Source organism: Cajanus cajan, chromosome 2, assembly GCF_000230855.2.
Source record: "Cajanus cajan strain Asha chromosome 2, NIPB_CcT2T_4, whole genome shotgun sequence".
Taxonomy (NCBI): Eukaryota; Viridiplantae; Streptophyta; class Magnoliopsida; order Fabales; family Fabaceae; genus Cajanus; species Cajanus cajan.
Window position 1 is genome coordinate 50,373,341 of NC_138518.1, and position 21,604 is coordinate 50,394,944.

Genomic DNA, 21,604 nt, shown 5'->3' on the forward strand with positions numbered 1-21,604 from the left:
ACCTTGATATCGGGGTAGAAAAAGAAAGAAGGCTTAAGCAACAAAAATTGGCTTCTTATGTGGGAACTCATCCTATACCCTTTTCTATTGCTAGTAATACCTTATTCTCTTCCAATGTCAATACTCAGGAATTCTTAGATCATGGTATATTGTCGGCCCAAGGTCACGAGTTCCTAGCCCAAGAGAGCTCCATGAGCAAGATGTCAATTTTTGTGTGAATTGATGGATCAGTCTCTTAAGATTGCCCAAACTTTGTTTATGGAACCTATAGTTGAGATCAACAAGCTTTGTTCAAAATTAAATGTCAGAGATTGCCTTTGGTTGTACTATCACTACCAACCAAGAGATTCATGTTGAAAATGAAAAGATCGAAATTGATTGGCGGAGGCTTCAAAACTTGGTTGATAATAATTTGAAGGATCAATTTAAGGATTCAAATGACATTAAGACTAAGTTAACTAAGGAGTTTGAGAGATGCATCGAGTCCTTAATTGTTGAGTAGGACAATATTGTTTTTGAATATGCAACGTATAAGACTAAGGTTGAAGAAAAAAATTATGCTGAGCATGAAGAGGGTTTCAAACATGTTGTTCGGTCAAGCCTTACATTTCCTTGAAGTTCCTTCATGTTTTCAATTTGATCTTGGAAAAGATTTTTTTTACAAGGGCATGTATCTTATCTTGATCTTGATGACATTCCTGATAAAGCTACAATCGAGGATGTTGCTCCCTCTTCTCCTCAACAGAACTCACCCGCGACTAAAGGGGCTAATGAGGAAAAGGCTAATGAAGACGAGACTATTGAAGAACCTGAAAATCATGAAGCTCCTTCCTGTCCTTGATCATTTGTACTTTTGTTTCATTGGCTGATGGTGTCCTTAATATCATGTACTTTTTGTTACTTGAATGAAATGTTTGAGTTTCTGTCTCTAAAGCTCTTAAATTTATTCTATGTTATACCTTATTGATTATGTTAATTTAATCACCTATGACCAACTAATAACAATTGTGCACGTTATTTAAGTTATAACTGAATAGTCACCATTTTGTTTTAAAAAAATTTTAAGAAAATTTTTTCTAAGATAGAAATCATGACTAAATAATGATCATCGAATAATAAACTTTTGAAGATATAATAGAATGGTCACCATTTTGTTTTAAAAGTCTTTAACAATTTTTTTTCTAAGTTAAAAAATCATGACTGAATAATAATCATTGAATAAACTTTTAAAATTATAATCAAATGGTCATTATTTAGTCGGGTGGGTCATTAACCTTTATCAATTTACATCTTTAGTCGAGTGTGTTTTCAAGATGTAAGTCTTATTCTTGCATTTGTTTAAATGACTTTCTTAATCAAGTGTATCCTTGATAAAGAATTCTTATTTGTTAAAAGGACTTTCTTGATTGAATGAGTCATTGGAAGGGAAGTTTTCTTTTTCTTCTATGTATATAGTGAAAAATATATAAATATTTACTATTGAAATTTATGAAGCATTTTAATTTAAGTAGATTTAAATAAATTTTTATTATTTTAATTGATTTATTTATTTTAAAGGAGTCAAATCTCGTTATTCTTTTGCTGTCATATATATTTTTTAAGAACAAAGGATTTGAAGAAAAAAATCCGAAAGGTTAAAAAGTACATTTATTTCAATATCTATAATTTTATTGATAAATCATTATATTAATTAAAATATTTTATAAAAATATTTGAGCTTATACGTATAAATAATTAAAAAAATAAAACAAAAGGAGGAGTTGTGCTGAGTCCAGGCTTGCTTCTTATAAATTCATGGTAGGTAATCTCTACCAAAGTTTAAAACAATGCTTTGTTTGAATTAAGAGCGAAGTGGAGAGTAATTAAATAGAAAATAAATAAATAAATAAGAAAAGTACAAATAGAAAAAGAAATATAGTAAAAAATAAGTATTATTTGGATGGATTAAAATAAAAAAGAAGTAACAAAAATTCTTTACTTGTTTGAATAAGTGAAAAGAAATGAAAATAAATAAATTATATGAAAAATATTTTTATACAAATTAAAAAATTAATTGTGCACTTCATTATTTTTCTTAAATGAAAATTATTTTACATTTTTTTTAAAAAAAATTGTTGTAAAAAAAAATTATTCTTTAAACAAATTAAAACAAAAAGAAATGAGTAAAAAGACCATTCTCTCCCATTTCATGTCAATTTAGGAAGGAGACGGGATAATTATTTTATAGTGAATCTCATCTACCACTATAAGAGAGAGGATACTCTCATTTGTTCTCCACTTTTCATTCAATATTTTTATCCTATAATTATTCTCTAAATTATATATTATTTTAGTTTAGTTTTTAACTAACTTTTAAATTATCATTATATTAATTTTTTTTAACTTAATTGGTTGAGTAGGATGAATGAATTATTTTAAATCTATTAAAATATCAAGTTCAATTTTTATATTTTAAAGAGAATAAAAAGTTATGATTTAATTATCTTTTTGATTTTTATATATATTTGTACAAAATTTTTCTTTTATTTTCCATTGTTAAAAATAGTATGTTCTAGTCTCTATACAAACACATTTTTTTTTTTCAATATTTAGTCCATGATGTTGTTTATATGATGTTTACATGGGAATGAAATCCATTATTTATTTATTTTTTTTATGTGGGATGTGGTCCCATATTATAAATCCTTTATGAACCTTCTCTTTGTCGCAATATTCATTTTTATCCAATAGTATTTGGACTACCGTTGATGGAGGATGGGATCCTTAACTTATGATAACCAACTTTGAAGATTTGCGTGTCGTGTTATCTAACAAACATCCTTTCATAATCATTCAACATTTTCATGGTTACATTAATAAAGCATAAACAATGTTATAAATAAATTGACAGTGACTTATTTGAAAAAAAAAATGTGCTTATGGAAAAATTAAAAAGTACTAATTTTAACGATAGAGATTCAAAAAAAAAAAAAAAAAAGAAGTCCAAATATGACTAAAATATAAGTTAAACCAAAAGCCACCCATAATTACACCCATTCTCTCTATGCGTCTCTTTTAAATAAGAGAGTGAAGTGCATGTCTTTCCCCTAGTGAAAACATCTTCCTTTCGTCTTGTTTATTTTCTTGAATATTCGATGAAAATTATATATATATATATATATATATATATATATATATATATATATATATATATATATATATATATATATATAGAGGGTTCAAACGACACCGGTGTAACTTTTATTAAGTGTTCACTTAATAACTTTATATTAAATGTGAATTTTGAAAATTCAACCGTTAGATTGAAAGTTCATATCTCTTAGATCATATATGTCAAATTTTGTTAAAATTGAACAACAACTTGAAGGTAATCAAAGTGTTCATATTTTAGTATATTTTGAAATGTATATATTACGTCAATTTTGTTTTATGAGAATGAAGTATCAAATCATCTTAGATTAATATAAAATTTGATATATATATATGATCTAAGAGATATGGACTTTCAATCTAACGGTTAGATTTTCAAAATTCACATTTAATATAAAGTTATTGAGCGGTGTAACACTTAGTAAAAGTTACACCGGTGTCGTTTGAACTCTCCTCATATATATATATATATATATATATATATATATATATATATATATATATATATATATATATATATATATATATATTATCTCTCTTCTTTTTTATTTCTTTGCACTCCATTTCCATGCAAATAAATAGAGGGTAAGAAAACCTTCCTTCTTGAAGGATAGAGATGATACTTGTAAGGAAGTTTAGTCATAATTAAACTGACTTTTGTCTGTTATTATTTGATATAAATTTTTTTAATTTTTGTAAACGTGATTAAATCTAGTTCTAACTTTTGTTTTTTTTTTTTTTGAAAATATCGATTTAGATTTTCATGAGCACAATTTAAAAAAAAAAATAATTAATATATATATATATATATATATATATATTTATTGTGTGTCATATTGTTAAGCAGTGATAAAAATTACTTTTACCTTTTTTAATATTTACGAAAATTAAAACTGATGAATTTTTTTTTGTTAGAATAAAATTTAATTTAACCCTATTTGAAAAAAGAGTAAAAGACTAGTTTCCGATTAATTTGATAAAAAAATAATACTGAGAGAAATAATTTTAATATAATCAAAATTCTAAGAAAGATTAATTTTCGACCTATATATATATATATATATATATATATATATATATATATATATATATATATATATATATATATATATATATATATATATATATATATATATATATAAAGAAAGAAACATATTTTATTGACAACTATGAAGTATGTTGAATCACAATTCACAAACATATCTGTTTACAGCTGCCCGTGCGTGCTTCGAAATCTGAAAGCATATCGCTTATCATGGCGCTTTATTCTATCTATGTACAATCCGTGTGTATACGGAAATAGAAATCAGAGAAGACTGCCCAAGATTCTGCATTTTGGTTAAAGTACTATTTTATGCTTTCTTTGCTCTATGCTAATTTCATCTTCAAACCTAGAATATTGAGATTTTTTTTTTTTTTTTTTATGTTCTCTGAATATTTCTTGGATAGAGTAACTAGATAATACTACTAGCTAGTTATTCGTCATTCTGGCATATCTGCACAGCTTGAGATTTTAATTTACATCCTCAAACTCGTCTATCTGTTTATATTATTATCTCTGCTTAATTAATTATCTTTGGTTACTTCTCTCTTCTTGTTTGTTCATTAGTTTTTTCTTCCCCTTTTCAAGCTCCGTTCTTCGTTTCCACTCAACTAAGTGTGATGTAGAACAAGAAATTAACTATTGGAACCAATGCTTAATTGACAAGCAGATAACTTGTGTAGTTTAATTAGAATGTTTGACATGTTATAGCTTGATTATTTAAGATTCTCCTAGAGGTATCAAATTGGCCTTCTGTGGAAGGGATGTAACATAGTGAGTTTTGTGATTGTTTAGTTATTTTTTTTAATTAGATGATTGTGATTGATTATTTAGTTGTTATAAAACTCTAAATATTAAGAAACTTTTATGAGTTTAATTGTTTAGTAGTTATTTTTAGTTAGATGTCATTATTGATTAAGTTTAGAGAAAAATATTTAAGATTTTTTTTTTTAAAGATGTGAACTTCATAAATTTATATTCTTAGAAAAGTAAGAGAGAAATTAGAGAGATAGACTCTACAGCTAGAAAGATTTTTTTCTCATTCTAATTCCACAAGGACATTCTAAATCATTCTCTTAGTTGAGTAGCAGTTGTAGATCAGTGGGTTCAAAATTTGAATCAAGATCAAGTCGTTGTGTAGAAAGTTCTAAATTCTCCATTTTTCTTCTTTTCCTCTATTAATTTTAGAGTGACTCAAGGTAGGGGAAGTTTGTTGATTGATGTTTGTTGGATTGCTTATGTTGATTTCTACATGAATTAATTTGTTGGTGGTTGTTTTAATTGAATACAAGAATGAGGAATGTCTTGTGTTTTGGTTCATTTTGAACATGTTGGAGGTAAATTGTTGATTTTGAGTGGTTAATAGTTGCATGTTGATTTTTGGTACTAAAACTGAATTAATTGAGGTGTATATATGTGTCATTAATAGTTGCATGTTGATTTGAGTTGAAGATTTGCAAGTTTGAGCCAAAATCGTGATTTTGTCAAATGCGATAATTGCCATCACATCGGGTGCAACATCATGGCATCAAGTGCGATACATGTCAAGGGTTTTTTGTCTCAATGACATTGAGCATAGAATTGGTAGACTCGAGTGTGAGTTAGTTAAGAGCTCTCTGACTTGGTCATATTGAGCATGGAATGAGAGGCGTCGGACGTAATTACTCGAGAAATTCTCTGACTTGATGACGTTGAGTGTGGGTTGTGTAGCATTAGACATGAATAAGTGAGTGACTCTCAACCTAGACAATGTCAATCGTTGGTTTTGTAGCGTTGGATGTGGGTTAGGTAGAGGCTATCTTCCTGAATAATGTGGAACATGGGTTTGTAATGTCAATCATGGTATACACAATGACTCTTTATCATATTATCATTGGGTACAGGTGGTTTGACATCGGGCATGAGTGAGCCATAGACTCTCTATCTCATTAGAATTAAATGCTAAGTAAATAGTGTCGAGCATGGTTATGTTGAAGAAAAACTTGTGAGTTTGTAGTTGATTAAGTAATGAAAAATTTACATGATGCATGATGATGATTTTATCTAGTTCATTATGTATTGATCTATGATGATATGTGAGGATGTTTTAGGTTGTTAAAGTTGAAAGTTGATTATTAGTTGAAGTTGTTTGAAGTAGAGTTGTATGAGGATAAGTTGTATATTGTTGAATGAAGTTGTATTGTGAATGCTTGATGCATGTAGTTATGTTATGTTGTTGACTTAGGACTAGAGGAGAGATTTTGTTTTAAAAAATTAAATATTCCTTTGTGTGGATATGTGTTGTGGTTCTAAGAGTCGAATTGTTGAAAACCTTTTTTAAGTATAGTTGTCTCTTGAAGGGAAATGTTGAATCTCCTTTAGGTCTTTAGTTAATATTTGTATGAGGGTCAAGTCGAGCCATACTGATTTAGAAGCGTTCAATTGAGTAAGATACAAGGTTAGGGACCAAAATTTCTAACTAAATACTAAAAAGGTGTAAATATTTAAAGAGTAGTCGGCGAGCTAATTCTAATAGGTTTAATTATGCATGTTAAGGGTGTGGTAGACCCATACCTAAGCTATTTTATTCTTACAAAGATACTAGACTTTCCTAATTTAAGTATGTTGTGTTGTGAATTGATATCCAAATTTGGTTGTTGATCTAATATGTTCTAAAAGATCGCATTTTTAAGTTGGTTCAGTAGGGTTAAGCCACTTAGACTGTTCATCTTGTTGTAAGAGATCTCTTAATTGAAATACATGTCTAGACACATTGAGTTGCAATGTTGTTTAAGTTGATATGTTGTTAAGTTGTATTGTGTTATAAGCTGACATGTTTTGTCGCTATGTTGTTGTGTTGTTGACAAGTTATGTTGTTTATATGTTGAGTTGACATGTTAAAAGTTGTTAAGTTTAACAACTGTGATGAATGTTGATTTATGTTGTTGTTGAAGTTGAACTTAGGTTGTTGTTGTATTTTGTTGATGAAGTTATTTTATATAGTTAGTTTATTTGCTTCTATATTATGTTATTTCTTGAATTTAAGTTTACTCTTGCATTTTTTGTTCTTGAATTAGAGGGCTAGTTACTTGAGTGTCATGCTGGAGATGATGCTCTTTTGTAGGAGGTTACTTTGATTTAGCTTCTATAAAGTAGATGCTTAATCAACATTAAGGTTATGTTTTCAGTATTATACTAGATGTATATTGTATATATGTACATATATTTATTGTATCCCTTAGGGACTTTATATTTCCAAGTTATATTGATAGGAATTGCTTTATATTTTTTGTACCCTTTACGTATACTTATTGGATAAATGTTTGAGTATTATTGGTCTATTGCGTGATAATCCTACTATAGTTGCATTAATTATTTATTTTTGTTGTTTAGATGTTAAGCTATGAAGTATAGTGACCTATTGGATCATTACAAGGAAAATCTCTTCGTATTTTTTCGACAATCGCCTTAGGCTATGTTATTAATACTTTTGGGTTGAAACAAACTTTATGGCTTATTTGGTTTTATAGGGAAAAAAAGCAAGAGAGAAGTATTTAAAGGAGAGGTGAAATTATATATGACCCTTATGTATGAAACACAAAAGGAAGAGAATCAAAGAACCTATACTATATAATGAGGAGGGATACACTTAATTTCAGAGTAAGTTTATCTAGATTTACTCAATTTAATAACTTATATTCTACATCAAATTTTAACGATCTAACATTGAATTAAAAGTTCTTAATACATAGATTAAGTCTACAAAGTTTAAAAAAAAAATTTAAAAACTATTTGATACTCTATTTCATTAATTCTAATCAACATATAAAATGTTTTTATGATTAAACATTAATTTGAATTAATGAAATTGAATATCAAATAATTTTTAATTTTTTTTAAACTTTGTATATTTGATCTATGCATAAAGAATTCTTAATTTAATAGTTGGATTGTTAAAATTTAATGTAAAATATAAGTTATTGAATAGTGTAAATTTAGATAGATTTACTCATGGAGTAAGTGAATTCTTCCTCATATATATATATATATATATATATATATATATATATATATATATTTATATATATATAGAGAGAGTGAGAGAGAGAGAGAGGGAGGGAGACTAATATACTTTTATTGGAAACAATCTTGTTTAAAATTAATAAAATATAATTTTTAAAATATTTAATATAAATACATATTTAAGGTTCAAATACAAAACTATATATTAAATTGGAACAATGCATGACAATCTAACCCGCTCCCGTGAGTACCTGCCCGAACATGCCCCAATTTAGACAGAGAAAACCCGTGTTTATCGGGTTCGGATTTTTTCCGATTAATAAAATCGGGGGCGGAGGCATGGATGAGGATGTTAACACCCGCCCCACCCCCGCCCCGCTTAATAATATAATTAAAAAATTATATATATATATATATAAATCAAAATAAGAAATATTTATATGTAAATTTTTTATTATTTTACTTTTCTTTTAAATTTTTTTAAATTTTTTCATATTTATTTTAAATAAAAAAAGAAAAAAAAGTAGGAGCGGGGACAGGGGTGGGGAGGGAAAACTCGAACCCCGCCAGAGACGAAAATAAGTACTCAAATTTTACTCCTAATGAATATCGGGAGCGAAGCCAGTTTAAATCTGCAGGGCGAGGGCGAGAACGTAAAACCCGCCCCGCCCCGTTGCCATGCCTATCAACAATTCCATCTCAATGATCTAGATGGTAAAATAGAGATCCTAATATGTGACATGAAGTTGTCCATGCCAAAACTTGCAACAACTAAAGAAAACATTGAGGACGCGTGACTTTTCATAATTTAACTAATTAACTCATGTATGTTAACAAACGGAACTAGAAATTTTAAATATTAACGAATATATATATATATATATAAATTAATATTTTAGTTATAATATATGATAATAAACTATTTTTATATAATTCAAATTTATCAAATAAATTTAATGTTTAAATTGTATTATAACTAAGATGCATAATAAATAAACATATTTAAATACATAAACTAAAATTTGAATTTATAATCAATAATTTAAGTTTTGATATAAGAATATTTTCAATTATCGTAATTTCTTGCAAAAACTACTAAAATTTAATTAAAAGTTAGAGATAAAATATAGTAGATTGAAATAATAGATAATTAAAAAAATTATTTATTCACATAATGATAAAAAAAATATAATTGAATATAATTGAGAGAGAATTTTTTAGTTATAAAAATAATGTATTAAATTCATATTCAAATAAGAGAGAAATAATAATAATAATAAGAATATCTAATTAAGAGGATGAAAATAACCAAATTACAATAAATTATTGAGAAAAATATTTATAATATGAATTATTTTTTTTACCATATTTTAAGTTATTTATAATTTATAATTATAAATATATTGTATTTACAAATGATAAAAAGGAATAGCAGGGGCAGCTGTCCCTAATCTCTTATTTTTATACGTGGATCATTGCTGACAACAAGTCATTCATTTAAGTAAAGTTAGAATTGATTTTTTTAAAAATAAAGTCTCAAATTTAAATTTTATAAATTAAAAAAAAAGACCACTAAAAGTAATTAACTAAGCTAAAGCTAGATTATAACTACTGACTGGAACACAAAAAATACTCACAACACAGCACAACATGAAAAGTGTTGGAAGGTATAAGAAATTAAGGAAAATTAGTTCGAATATTACAATTATGAGTACAATATTGTGCAATAGATTACATTGCATTTAGGCATGTGTTTGACAACAGCTTTTCTGTAAAATTTTCCAAAAACTTTTTCAGATGGTAAAATAAACAACTATTTTTCCAAAGCCAAACACAGACAAGGGTCATTGCCTAATGGATCAACTCCAGCACGGCTAAAGGACCTTTCCAAAACAGAAAGAGACACCCCATAGAATTGGGAGAGAACTTTCTCCCTTCCTCAAACTAGTTTGAATAGTAATACAACAGTGCCAACCAAACAATAAACATTTAACTAGCCGTTGTTTTTTCTGATCTGACATTGGAAAATGAGCATAACATTAAATTCAAGAGTCAAAAGATAATATGAAATTTAAACTCTGGCTTTGGGTAGTATCCCAGCCAATAAGATGCAAGTTATTGTTAACGAGATGGGAGACCAAAACCTGGATGCAGCTTCTCAGGCCAATTCCAACAGCCTTTTAACTCTAAGAATTTGCTGATTATGTTTTGACTGCTGCATGTTCGAAGACTATCATTTGTGCAAATCAGCCACGTGGCATAACCTCATTAGAGTGGCCACTTGGAAAGGGCTCAACCACGTGAGTGACAACCATGTCCTTATGCTTGCTCAAAGTTAAAAATATTTTCCAACCCTGTCACTCTTGGCGTTTAGCCTAGTCATGTTACCAATCTTACTAGTCTTGGAGAATAGTCCAACTCTATGTAATGTAATGTAACTTCTCCTGTATTCAAAGTACTAGAATAAATGAATAAGTCGATAACACATGTTAACTGAAATCATAGGCCATTTGCAAATAATTGATTATGATTAAACATTTTAAATAACTTATGTTTTGTAGAGGGTGCATTTGTTTCATTTTCTCCCTATGATTGGCAAAACACAAGGTGGGGCACAAAGTCATTGAGTCTCTCTCAAGGAAAGTTTAGATAATAAATTAAGATACAAACATTTGTATGAGTTGGTGAAAGCCAGAGTTGGTCTAGCTTAGGAAGTGAAAGGTTCTGCGAGAAACCACGTGATTCCTTACAGTACACAGCATGAGGAGGTAGTGAGTGAGTGAGTGACTAGGAGGAACAAACACAGGGAAGCATATTCAAATGCCTCATTATGACCAGTTAATGCGATCACCCCATTTTCGATATGGACATTATGCATGATTTAGTGGCTCCAATTAGCAAATTTCTTAATCCACATTCTCAGATTTTCTTTATCAGTAAATTCATTTAAAGTGGCAGCCTATTTCAACTGCCCCAAGTTTCATTTGAAATCAAATTAACAGAGCTTTTGTTGTGAAATTGAAAGGCAATATCCCGGGTCACGTGGTCACTTTGATCCGTCAGTATCGCCAGCTCATTCCGTGCTTTTTACTTTTGGAGTCAAAGCATGGTCAAATGGCATAGCTGTGCATGCATGCTGGCCCTCTCTGTAAGCTGTAACTCTGCCACTGTGCCTCTGAGTCACTGTGTTGTGAGGCCTTAAAACTTAGCTCAAAACATTCAAAGCATTTAACCCTCCACAAACCCTCAATGCTGTCCCTTTCTCTACCACATATGGTAACTGTTTTCATGTTCCCATCTCTAAAACCTCCCATTTTCAACACACTCATTTATGTTTTCACCCTTCAATATTAACATGCCCACCACATTTTTAAGTTTTTCACTGCTTCGAGTGGACCACTTTTATTTATTATTTATTATTTATTTGCAGAAAGAATAATTTTGCACCTCTCTCTGTCATATGAAGAGAACAAGAGACATGTTAAACTGCATCCAGAAAAGACACGTTAATTAATAATATTTGTTTAGGCATTGACCGCCACCACCACCTCGCCAATGGGATTATAGAATCATGGTAATTTTTTATTATCAAAGCTGTTCACAAAAAAGAAAATGGAAGTGTGTGTTTTGTTATTATGCTTGTGCATTGGATGTTGAGATGACATGGTTAGAAGTGCAAGTTCTTAGAATCTTCCCAAAACTTTGTTTATCATTTAATAAACATGAAGCGAAAGGGATTGGCCTAAAAAGGCAATCTTTGCATCAGTTACCCGTGTGGTAAAAGAAAGAAAGAAAAGAAAATGACCTCTGTTGGCAGTTTCAGCGGCTTCACTTACTCCCAAAGAGTGAGCTGGTGTTATTCGATAGACAGTACATTCCTTCAATTGAACGCTAAATTAACATTTTGTGACAACACACAACGGTTCCATTTATGTATGTTTAATTTTATACCATTTCATTTTTTCATCAATTATAGCATTTCATGTCAAGCATATCACAATCTTTATTAAATTTTAAAGATGTACACTTCCTCACATGTTTACTTTAACAAAATCAATTCAAAAGAACACTGTTTCTTCCGTAGTGCATCATTTCATGGCATAAAATGTTTCTTTTAAGAGTGAAACATTTGAGAGAAAAATCTTATTAGATATTTACTAAACATAACTGGAGTCGAAATACTTCGTTATTTTTAATTATTTTCTATAAAAAAAATGATTTTGAGAACAATTGTTTATCAATTATAATGACAGAAGATGAAAGTTTTGTAGTTTGATGAAAGAAAAGGTATATATATATATATATATATATATAAAGAAAGAAAAAAAAAAGACAATTACATGAATAATGAGTGTTTTCATTTGCAATAGAAATAAAAATGTAGTGTAGTTAGTTTATGAAAATTTTTATTTGGAGGATAAAATAGTCCCATTAAAGATGGACATTAAAAATAATTGAAAGAGAAGGAATTTCCTTTATCTATTGTTATAGATAATTATATAATGACAAAACTTAAATGCAATTTAAAAAAAAAAATTAATCCAGGTTTTTAATTTAGAATTTCATCTCACTAATTCATGTAATAAAAAATTGTTTTAACGGTCGACACGTTTCTTAAGTAAAACTCTAATTTTGATTAAATAACAAATTATATCAAAAATTTGTTAATGGATAGTTTTAAATCTTCTTACAACATTCTTTTGTATGATAAGTGCCAAATGCAATTTATCTTTTTAAAATATCAAATACATTTGCTTTTTTGTTTTCAATATTTTGTTTATAAGGTAGAAGGAAAATTTGTAACACAATATAACATTACTCTATATAAATACAAACATGTGAGAGTGGGTTGTAAGATGTAACAGTAAGAGGGAGTAAGGGGTCCCAACTCCCAAGTAGAATTTAATAGGCTCATTGGTCGTGCTAGCTCCTCCTACATCGATCCATTTTGCACTCTTATAATAATTTCCATGTTGTTATTCTCCGTCTCATGGCATGCTTAGAGATGTACAACTCGGAGCACAAGGGTCACCATCACCATCATCACTCAGTAGTGAGCCCCAGAATCTCATTCTCGAACGACTTTGTGGATGCTCAACAAGCCACAAAGCAGGAACAAACCAGATCAGAGGCTCCTGCAGCAGTGTCCTCAGACTTTGAGTTTTCTGTCACCAACTACTCCATGATGAGTGCTGATGAGCTTTTCTTCAAGGGGAGGTTGTTGCCCTTCAAGGACACCAAGAGAGCCACCACCACTCTCAGGGAAGAGCTCCTTGTGGATGATGATGATGATGATGATGAAGGGTACCAAGGATTTTCTCTTAGGCCTCCCAAAGGGTCCTCCACTAGGTGGAAAGGCTTTCTTGGCCTCAGAAAAAGTCACCTTGGTTCCAAGAAGGTTGAGAAGAATGAAGGATGTTCTGACACTGGAATTGAAACCAGAAGGGCTGCTTTTTTCAATGAGGGAGCTAGGCTTAATGTGAATTCACAGGTTAGACATCAACCCTCTTTTTCTTTTTTCATCTCAAATTTTGTTTAGTACTATTATGCTGTTACTGCAAACGAGTAAGATGGCATATTCAATTGTGATATAACATAGAGTATATATGTAGAGAATAATTAGGCACAAATCCACTTTTTTTTTTTTTTTTTTTAACTTTTTATTGAACCTAAGACCTAGTGTACCAAAACTCTTCTTCTGACTATTTATGTTTTTACGTGTGCTTGATTTAATTTAGTTCTTTTATTTTGTTGGTATGATGCAGGAGCTGTTGAATGAAGGAGGATCAGGTTGCAGGGATGTTGAGATTGGGTTACAGAGTTAACTGGGGAAGGTATTGAATTTTTTCGAGAAATGGGGCATTTGTTTATTTACTTGTTCAGTTATTTTTAATGATTTTGTTTTGTTCTCCCTTTGTAGGGTGACGGGGCATATTTTCTTTTTTCCCTTCAGCGGGTTAGGAACCAAGGCGGTGAATTTATGTTATTAGGCTTTTGTTTGTCAACTTTGATTCTTCTATAATTCTCTGATTTTTGGTCCACCTAGTGATTAGGATTTCACTGTTTGTTGTACAAATTATTTGCAGTTGAATTGAAAAAGCCCGCAAAAAAGAATTCAATTTTCTTTGTTCAAATTTTAGTATTGTAAGCTCGAATCTATTATGTTTCACTCTTGGTTAAAACCTCCCACTCTATGCACAAAACGGATCAAGGAGAGTTGTATTGTAGGGTGTAAATTGTTTGTATATCCCGCTACATGAATTCATTTTTTTTACTTAATTAATCCAGATCTAACATGATTTTTAAACTATAATCTTCAGATCTCTTGCAAACAACACGTACCTAATCAATGTTACTAACTTCTCTTCTAATATTGTTGGCATAAGAATCATAGCATCATGATTTTTTGTTGTTGCAATTTAACTTAGCTATAAATAGGTGATATATTGTATTGTATTGAGAACACTGAACACGATTCAGAGTTTTCTTTGTCTCTTCTTCATGGTAATGGTATCATGAGCCCTAGTTCATGTTCTCATCTCCATTTTCATTTTTCAGTGACCACTTTTTAAGCTATGAATAGCATTTTGTTTCTTCCATCAGGCAACCTTTGTTCTTGGGGTTGATTTGTAAGGTAGTGAAATTTGACGACAATGCCCCTCCCCACGCGCCTCCACTGCGTGTGCTACACACGCACACACGCGTGCATGACACTATAATCTCCTCCTTTGTCTCGAGGCTTTTTGACCAAAGTGGGGTTATTTTAAAAGTTTATTACGTAAATGGGGTTGTTTTGAAACTATTTACGCCTTTGGGGCTGTTTATAACGGTGTCGCTATGGGCCATAGCGACACCGGTGACACGTGGCATTTTTTTCACTTCAGGGAAGCCATGAAAGCCATATAGATAAAGTCGCTACAGCCCACAGCGTCACTAAACGGCTTAAATAAAGTCGCTATAGCCCATAGCGCCACTAAACGGCTTAAAAAAAATAAATTCAAATATAAAAAAAAATTAAGTTAATAATTTAAAAAAAAATAAAAAATAGTGGCGCTATGGCCTATAGCGACACAGTGTCGCTATAGGCCATAGCGCCACTGTGATAAATAATAAAATACATATTTAATTCGTGATAAAATAATCTAAAGAAAAAATATATATATAAAGAAAAGAAATTATACAAAAAATAAGTTTATAAATAGAAATTAATATTTAATTTGTAATATAAAATAAAATTTTTTTTAAAAATAATTAAGTAAAGAATTCAAATAAAAAAAATAGTGGCGCTATAGATATGTATAAAATAAACAAATTATAGAAATAATAAGTTTATAAATATATATTTATATGAAATTGATAATATAATTTACTATGAGTATATAATAATTTTTAACAGATATATTTTATTTAAAAAAACTGGGCAAAAAATAAGTGAAGGAAAAAAATGTAGAAAAACAAAAATGAAAAAAAAACTGGTAGAATAAATCTGGAGAAAAAAAGAGACCCAATAACCCAAAAAAATGAAAAAAAAAAAAAGGCTAGTGTCGCTATGGGCCACAGCGACACTGTGTCGCTGTGGCCCATAGCGACACTAGCCTTTTTTTTTTTTTTTTTTTTTTTTTTTAAATTTTCGTTTTTTTTTTTCTACTTAAAGTCGCTATGGGCTATAGCGACAGAAAGTCGCTGTAGCCCATAGCGACTCCAGCCTTTTTTTTTTTTTTTAGTTTTTCATTTTTTTTACGTCAGTTTTTTTTTTAAAATTTTTTTTGTGTTTTTTGGTTATTGGGTGGGTCATTTTTTTCTCCAGATTTATTCTACCAGTTTTTTTAAAAAAAAAATTTTGTAATTCATTTTCTTTTGTTTTTCTACATTTTTTTCCTTCACTTATTTTTTGCCCAGTTTTTTTTTAAATTTACATATAAAAAAATTATTAATAAACTTAAATAATAAATTTTCTTTAAACTACACAATTAATTATTTTTAATTAAATTTATTAACAAATTAATGATAATATATTTTTAATTATATTAAATAAAATACTTAAAATATAAATTTAATTAAATTTATTTATTTCTGTACTTATTTAATTAAAAATATAAAAATTAAGTTTTTAAAATGAAATTTTAATATTTAAAAATAATAATTTTCCCCAGTTTTTTAAAAAATTAACATATTTATAAAATAATTTTTGTTTTTATTTTATTTACTTATTTTTGCCACAATTTTTTTAAAATTTAACATATTATAATATAATTTTATTTTAACTATTTAGTTTCTTTCCAAACAAAATAAGTTAATAACTAAAAAAAAATTAATAATAAATAGTGGCGCTGTGGGCCACAGCGACACTAGTGTCGCTGTAGGCCACAGCGCCTATTTAAAGTTTTTAAAACGAGAAAAATATATATACAAAAACAATATAAATTACAGAAAAATAAACTTTATAATTAAAAATTAATATTTAAGTGCTAAATATAAATTAAACAAATTTCCAAACAAAATAAGTTAATAACTAAAAAAAAATAATAATAATAATTAAATCTATTTTTTAAAATTACCTTTTTAAATAAATATTTTTTATTTTTATAAATATATAATAAGTATACTCAGTTGATTATTTTAATATTACATTTAAATTATTTCAATTTTTTTCATTTTTTTTCTTAAGTGGTGTCGCTATGGGCTACACCACCTTTGTTGGCTCACAAACTGTGTTGGTCCAGCCCATAGCGACACTGTTGTGGCTCATTCCAGCCATCCCTACGCCAAAAAAAAAAAGCCACGTGGCATGGGTGTCGCTATGGCCCATAGCGACACCGTTGTAAACAGCCCCAAAGGCGTAAATAAGTTCAAAACAGCCCCATTTAGGTAAATAACTTGGTCAACGACCCCACTTTAGTCAAAAAGCCTTGTCTCGATCCAGACTAGTGATTGACCCATGTTTTAGATCCCAGTTTTAGTTGACTGACGTGGCTCCACTTGCTGACGTGTCTTGCTGACATGGCGTGCACTGCAGTCCTATCCCCAAGTTCTTCAACGTGCTCTTTCAATTATTGCAGTCAGTCTTGCAAATTCTACTTGGATTGGAATTACAATTTTGCTATCATGGAAAAATCCAATTCTGCATTTCCTGATCCAATCATACTTGCGGGTCTAATTACAATCATTGGCCACAATCCAGGCCCTACAAAGATTGAAGCCAATAAAAGACAGGAATAATTTATAATTTATATAATAAATTAGAATACATAATTTGAAAAAAATAAGTTTTTTTAAAATTTTTTTAATTAGAAATTAATTTTTAATATTTATCCTACTCTCCGCATATTTTCCACATTGTTTCATAAATAGACAAAAAAATCTCAATTATCCTAATTTACTGTCATTTTATAGTGTATATGTCATCTTAATCATTTATGACTTTTAATATAAGTTTCTGGTTTAAATATATTTTCAGTTTCTATAAAATAAGTCTGATTTTGATTCTTGTAATTTTTTTTTTTAATTTTTCATCTCTTTAAAATTTATAAATATTATTTTTAATTCTTATAAAATGAGTAAATTTTGATTTTCATTTTAGTAAAATATTTTTCTTTGATTTTTATCCTAAAATTTAAAGTTACTATTTTTTGTTTCTAATGATCATTTTAATATATATATATATATATATATATATATATATATATATATATATATATATATATATATATATATATATATATATAACACTTATACTAATGATTTATAAAAAAATTTTAATAGTGTCACATAAGGATAAAATATCACATACTGTTGTGAGTACTACTTCAGATACTCACATAACCTTCTAATATATAAGAAGTTAAAAAGGGTTACATAATGATAGAAACTAAAATCATAATTTCAAATTTTAGAGGGATTAAAAATAACTTTTTTAAAAGGGTCAAAATTAAAACATGCTCATTTTTCAATGAATAAAAATATATTTGAATCTAACTTCTTTTTTTTTTCTCCAGTTTTTCTTTAAATTAAGTTTTAATAAGATTTTAAAAGATTATAAATAATTAAAATAACCTTATAACAATTTAAATTATATATTATATAATTTAAATTAATAATATATTTATATATACTTCAAATATTTGAGTTTTAATTATAATATAATTTATATATTATTATTCAATTCAATTTAGTATTTAATTATATAATTATATAATATAAACATGTATTCTTTGGAATACATATACTAGTATTAGTTATCCCTTCTTTTCCAAAATAATTCTGTTGAGGAATTGCATTTTTTATGATAATAAAAGAAGGAAAGGTGACACGAAAGTGAAAAAAGAAAATATAAAATGTTTGTTTTTTGGTAGAGAAAAATGCTTTTCTAAAACTAAATAACCCCAAATGTTTTTAATTGGATAGGATTAATTATGATCTTATTCAAAAAAAAAAAATATATATATATATATATATAGCTTAAATATGTTTAAACTACCTCGAATTAGGTTGATTTTCGGATTATTACTTTTTAAATTTTTTTTGTTTAAATTACTTGACTAATATTTTTTTCAATTTAGTACATGACGTTAGTCTCCGTCTATTAAATGATGATGTGGCTAACGGACTGTTATGTCATCACCCAGCAGTGTATGCCATGTCAACACACATCTCCACCTCATTCTGTACGTTTTCTTTCCACGTCAGATTTGAAATTAAAAAAAAAAATTGTTTCGTGCATAGGTTGGAAACGCGCATTCTTTGTTGTTCTTTGTTCCTTGCGTTTGAAGTTTGAAGCATCGTTCTTCATTGACCATTTGTGGAGGAGAAGAATTAAAGAGGTGATATTTTGTAGCCATAAATAGAGGTAGTTGTTGTCGTTGTTGAAGCACTGCCAAAGTTGTTCTGGATGAAGCCCTTGTCATTCTTCGTCTGTGTTAAAGGTAAGTCGTTGCTTAGAATATTAGGGTTTACAATTTGATAGGCTTTAATTACTCTTTTGATGAGGTTTTTTTGACTCAGAGATTTGGTTCCTTTGTAGTTGTGTTAATGGGTTTCAATTTGAAACTTCATCACGGGGGTTGTTTCGAGTTAGACCCTGTGATGGATTATGTTGGGGGCAGCGAGCTAGTGCATGTGAAGAATATGGATACAGATAGGTGGTCCTATTTTGAAGCCGTGAGAATTGTAAAAGAAGACTTGGCATATGGAGAGCATTATTTTAGGCTATGGTGGAAATTTGGTACTTCTGATTTTAAAGAGATAAATTGTGATAGTGTTGCATTAGACATTGCAAACTTTGCAATTACTGACAATGTGAAAGTGGAAATGTTTGCAATTTGTGATGGTGGCAATAAAGGTGTTGTTGGGCACAATTTCTCTAATAGTGATGATGACTCTGTGAGGGATGTTCGGTTGGATGATTCAGAGGAAGAGAGGACTGCTGGATTAGACGATGAATTTGATATAGAAGTTCCTCAATTTGGTCGAGTTAAACGTACTCGAAAGAAGACAGTTGCAAGGAAAAAACATGATGATACTGAGGAGGAGCAGGAAGATATTGCTCAGTGTTCACAACCCTGACTTAGAAGGTGTCAAAGTTGAAGTAGTTTGGGTTTCTGAAGATGAAGAGCTTGTTGGAATGACCGACCCTGAACGTGACTTACCAAGTGCTATGAAAAGTGATGCACATAAAAAACCTACTGGTGCTGCTGGGAAAGATGATATTGGTGCTGTTGGGAATGATGATACCGGTGCTGTTGGAAATGTTGGAAATGATGCTGGTGATGGGGATGATGCTGGTGCCAATGTTGTTGTTGGAAAAAAAAAAGAAAGGAAAAGGTGGTAGAAAAAAGGATCTGAATAGAAATACAGAGAATTTTGGACTGCATTACAAAGGTTTTGTAAATGCTAGTGAATTTTATAATTCACAAAAAGTAGAAGAAGATATTGAGCATGGGTATGCTAGTGAGACTTTGAAAAGTGATGACTCTAAGGAGGATGGCCTACGTAGAAAATACGAGAGGTTTAACATGGATTTGTTGAACAAAGACTTCAAGTGGAAGTTGGGATTGGAATTTGGTTCTATTAAGGAGTTTAAAGAAGCAATCTTAGAGTACAATGTGTTGAATGGAAATGAGATAAGGTTTGACTTTAATGACAAGAAGAGGGACAAAGCAAGGTGCAGACATTGTGTTGAGTACTCTATCTATGTGAGTAAGGTGAGCAATTATGAGACTTACAGGCTGAATACTTTGCATGATAAACACACATGTGGAAGGGTTTTTCATAATAGATGTGCAAAGTCTTCCTGGGTTGCCAAGGTTTTGATAAACAAAATGAAAGCTACAACTAGTGACATGTCATTGAAAGATATAGTTGGTGAAATTCAAGCCAATTATTTGACTGGAATATCAATGTCGAGGGCATGGAGGGCTAAACAAATAGCAAAGGGTGTCATTGATGGTGACTTTGTAATGCAAACCATCAAATTGCATTCAATTACAAACGGTTAAGACTGTACATCTTTCCTACCAACATTGATTGCTATTACAATGCTTACAACTGTAATGAAAATCCAAAGCACTATCACTACAAATCCTAACATCTTGACCCTATTTCTCTCAACTAAAATCTTCTTCTTCTTGCGTGAAATTTTCAACTTCAATAGCACAAGTTTTTCATGAAGAACAAAACATTCTTCCTGAAGCCTTGCAATTTCTTTTTTGCTTTTTCAATTTTCTCTTCATTTGCTTTTTCTACATCCATTAAAGCACTAGTTCTTAACTTCAACTCTTCCATTTCGCGCATGTGACTCCCTAAAATAGATGCACCCACAGATGTGTTGTCACCATCTTTAAACCAAAGAAAAAAATTACAACACTTAGGTCCCTGCAACCAAAATTTAAACAACATTGTTATAAACAAAGGAAAACCCTAAACCCTAACCCCATAGATGCCATTTGCAAAGCACAAAATTAATTTCAACTTACGTTCCAATTAGGGTATCTCCAAAACCTTTTACCAGGATTTTCTTTGCTGTGGGGTGTCAAAATGATAGTGGGTTTCTTACACTTGCAATTGACTTGTTGTCCTGCAAAAGACAAGCACGATGAACAACGGAAGGAACTCATTTGATGAAGACAAACCCAACTTCTGTCAAAGACGAAGACAAACGAACAAAAACCCTAACCCTTTCTTTCCTTCTTCTCTTTTAGGGTTCTTCTTCTTCACTCATGAGAGTCTTCTTCTTCTTTTAGCTAGGGTTTGTTCAATTTGTTCTCAGAGCTTTCTTTCAATTTCTTATTAACCGCCAAACATGGAGAATGAGGTGGAGATGTGTGCTGACATGGCATACACTGTTGGGTGATGACGTGGCAGCTTGTTAGCCACGCCATCATTTAACAGACGGAGATTAACGTCAGGTATTAA

The 21,604-nt window shown here is 29.6% G+C and overlaps 1 protein-coding gene across 1 annotated transcript; it reads left to right on the forward strand.

Annotated features, from left to right (window-relative positions):
- Positions 1-13,038: 13,038 nt before the first annotated feature.
- Positions 13,039-14,313, forward strand: LOC109818609 (uncharacterized). Its single transcript, XM_020384128.3, has 3 exons — positions 13,039-13,685; positions 13,960-14,028; positions 14,115-14,313. Exons 1-2 carry the CDS (start codon positions 13,185-13,187, stop codon positions 14,017-14,019), a joined length of 561 nt encoding a protein of 186 aa, XP_020239717.1. The 5' UTR covers positions 13,039-13,184; the 3' UTR covers positions 14,020-14,028; positions 14,115-14,313.
- Positions 14,314-21,604: the final 7,291 nt, after the last annotated feature.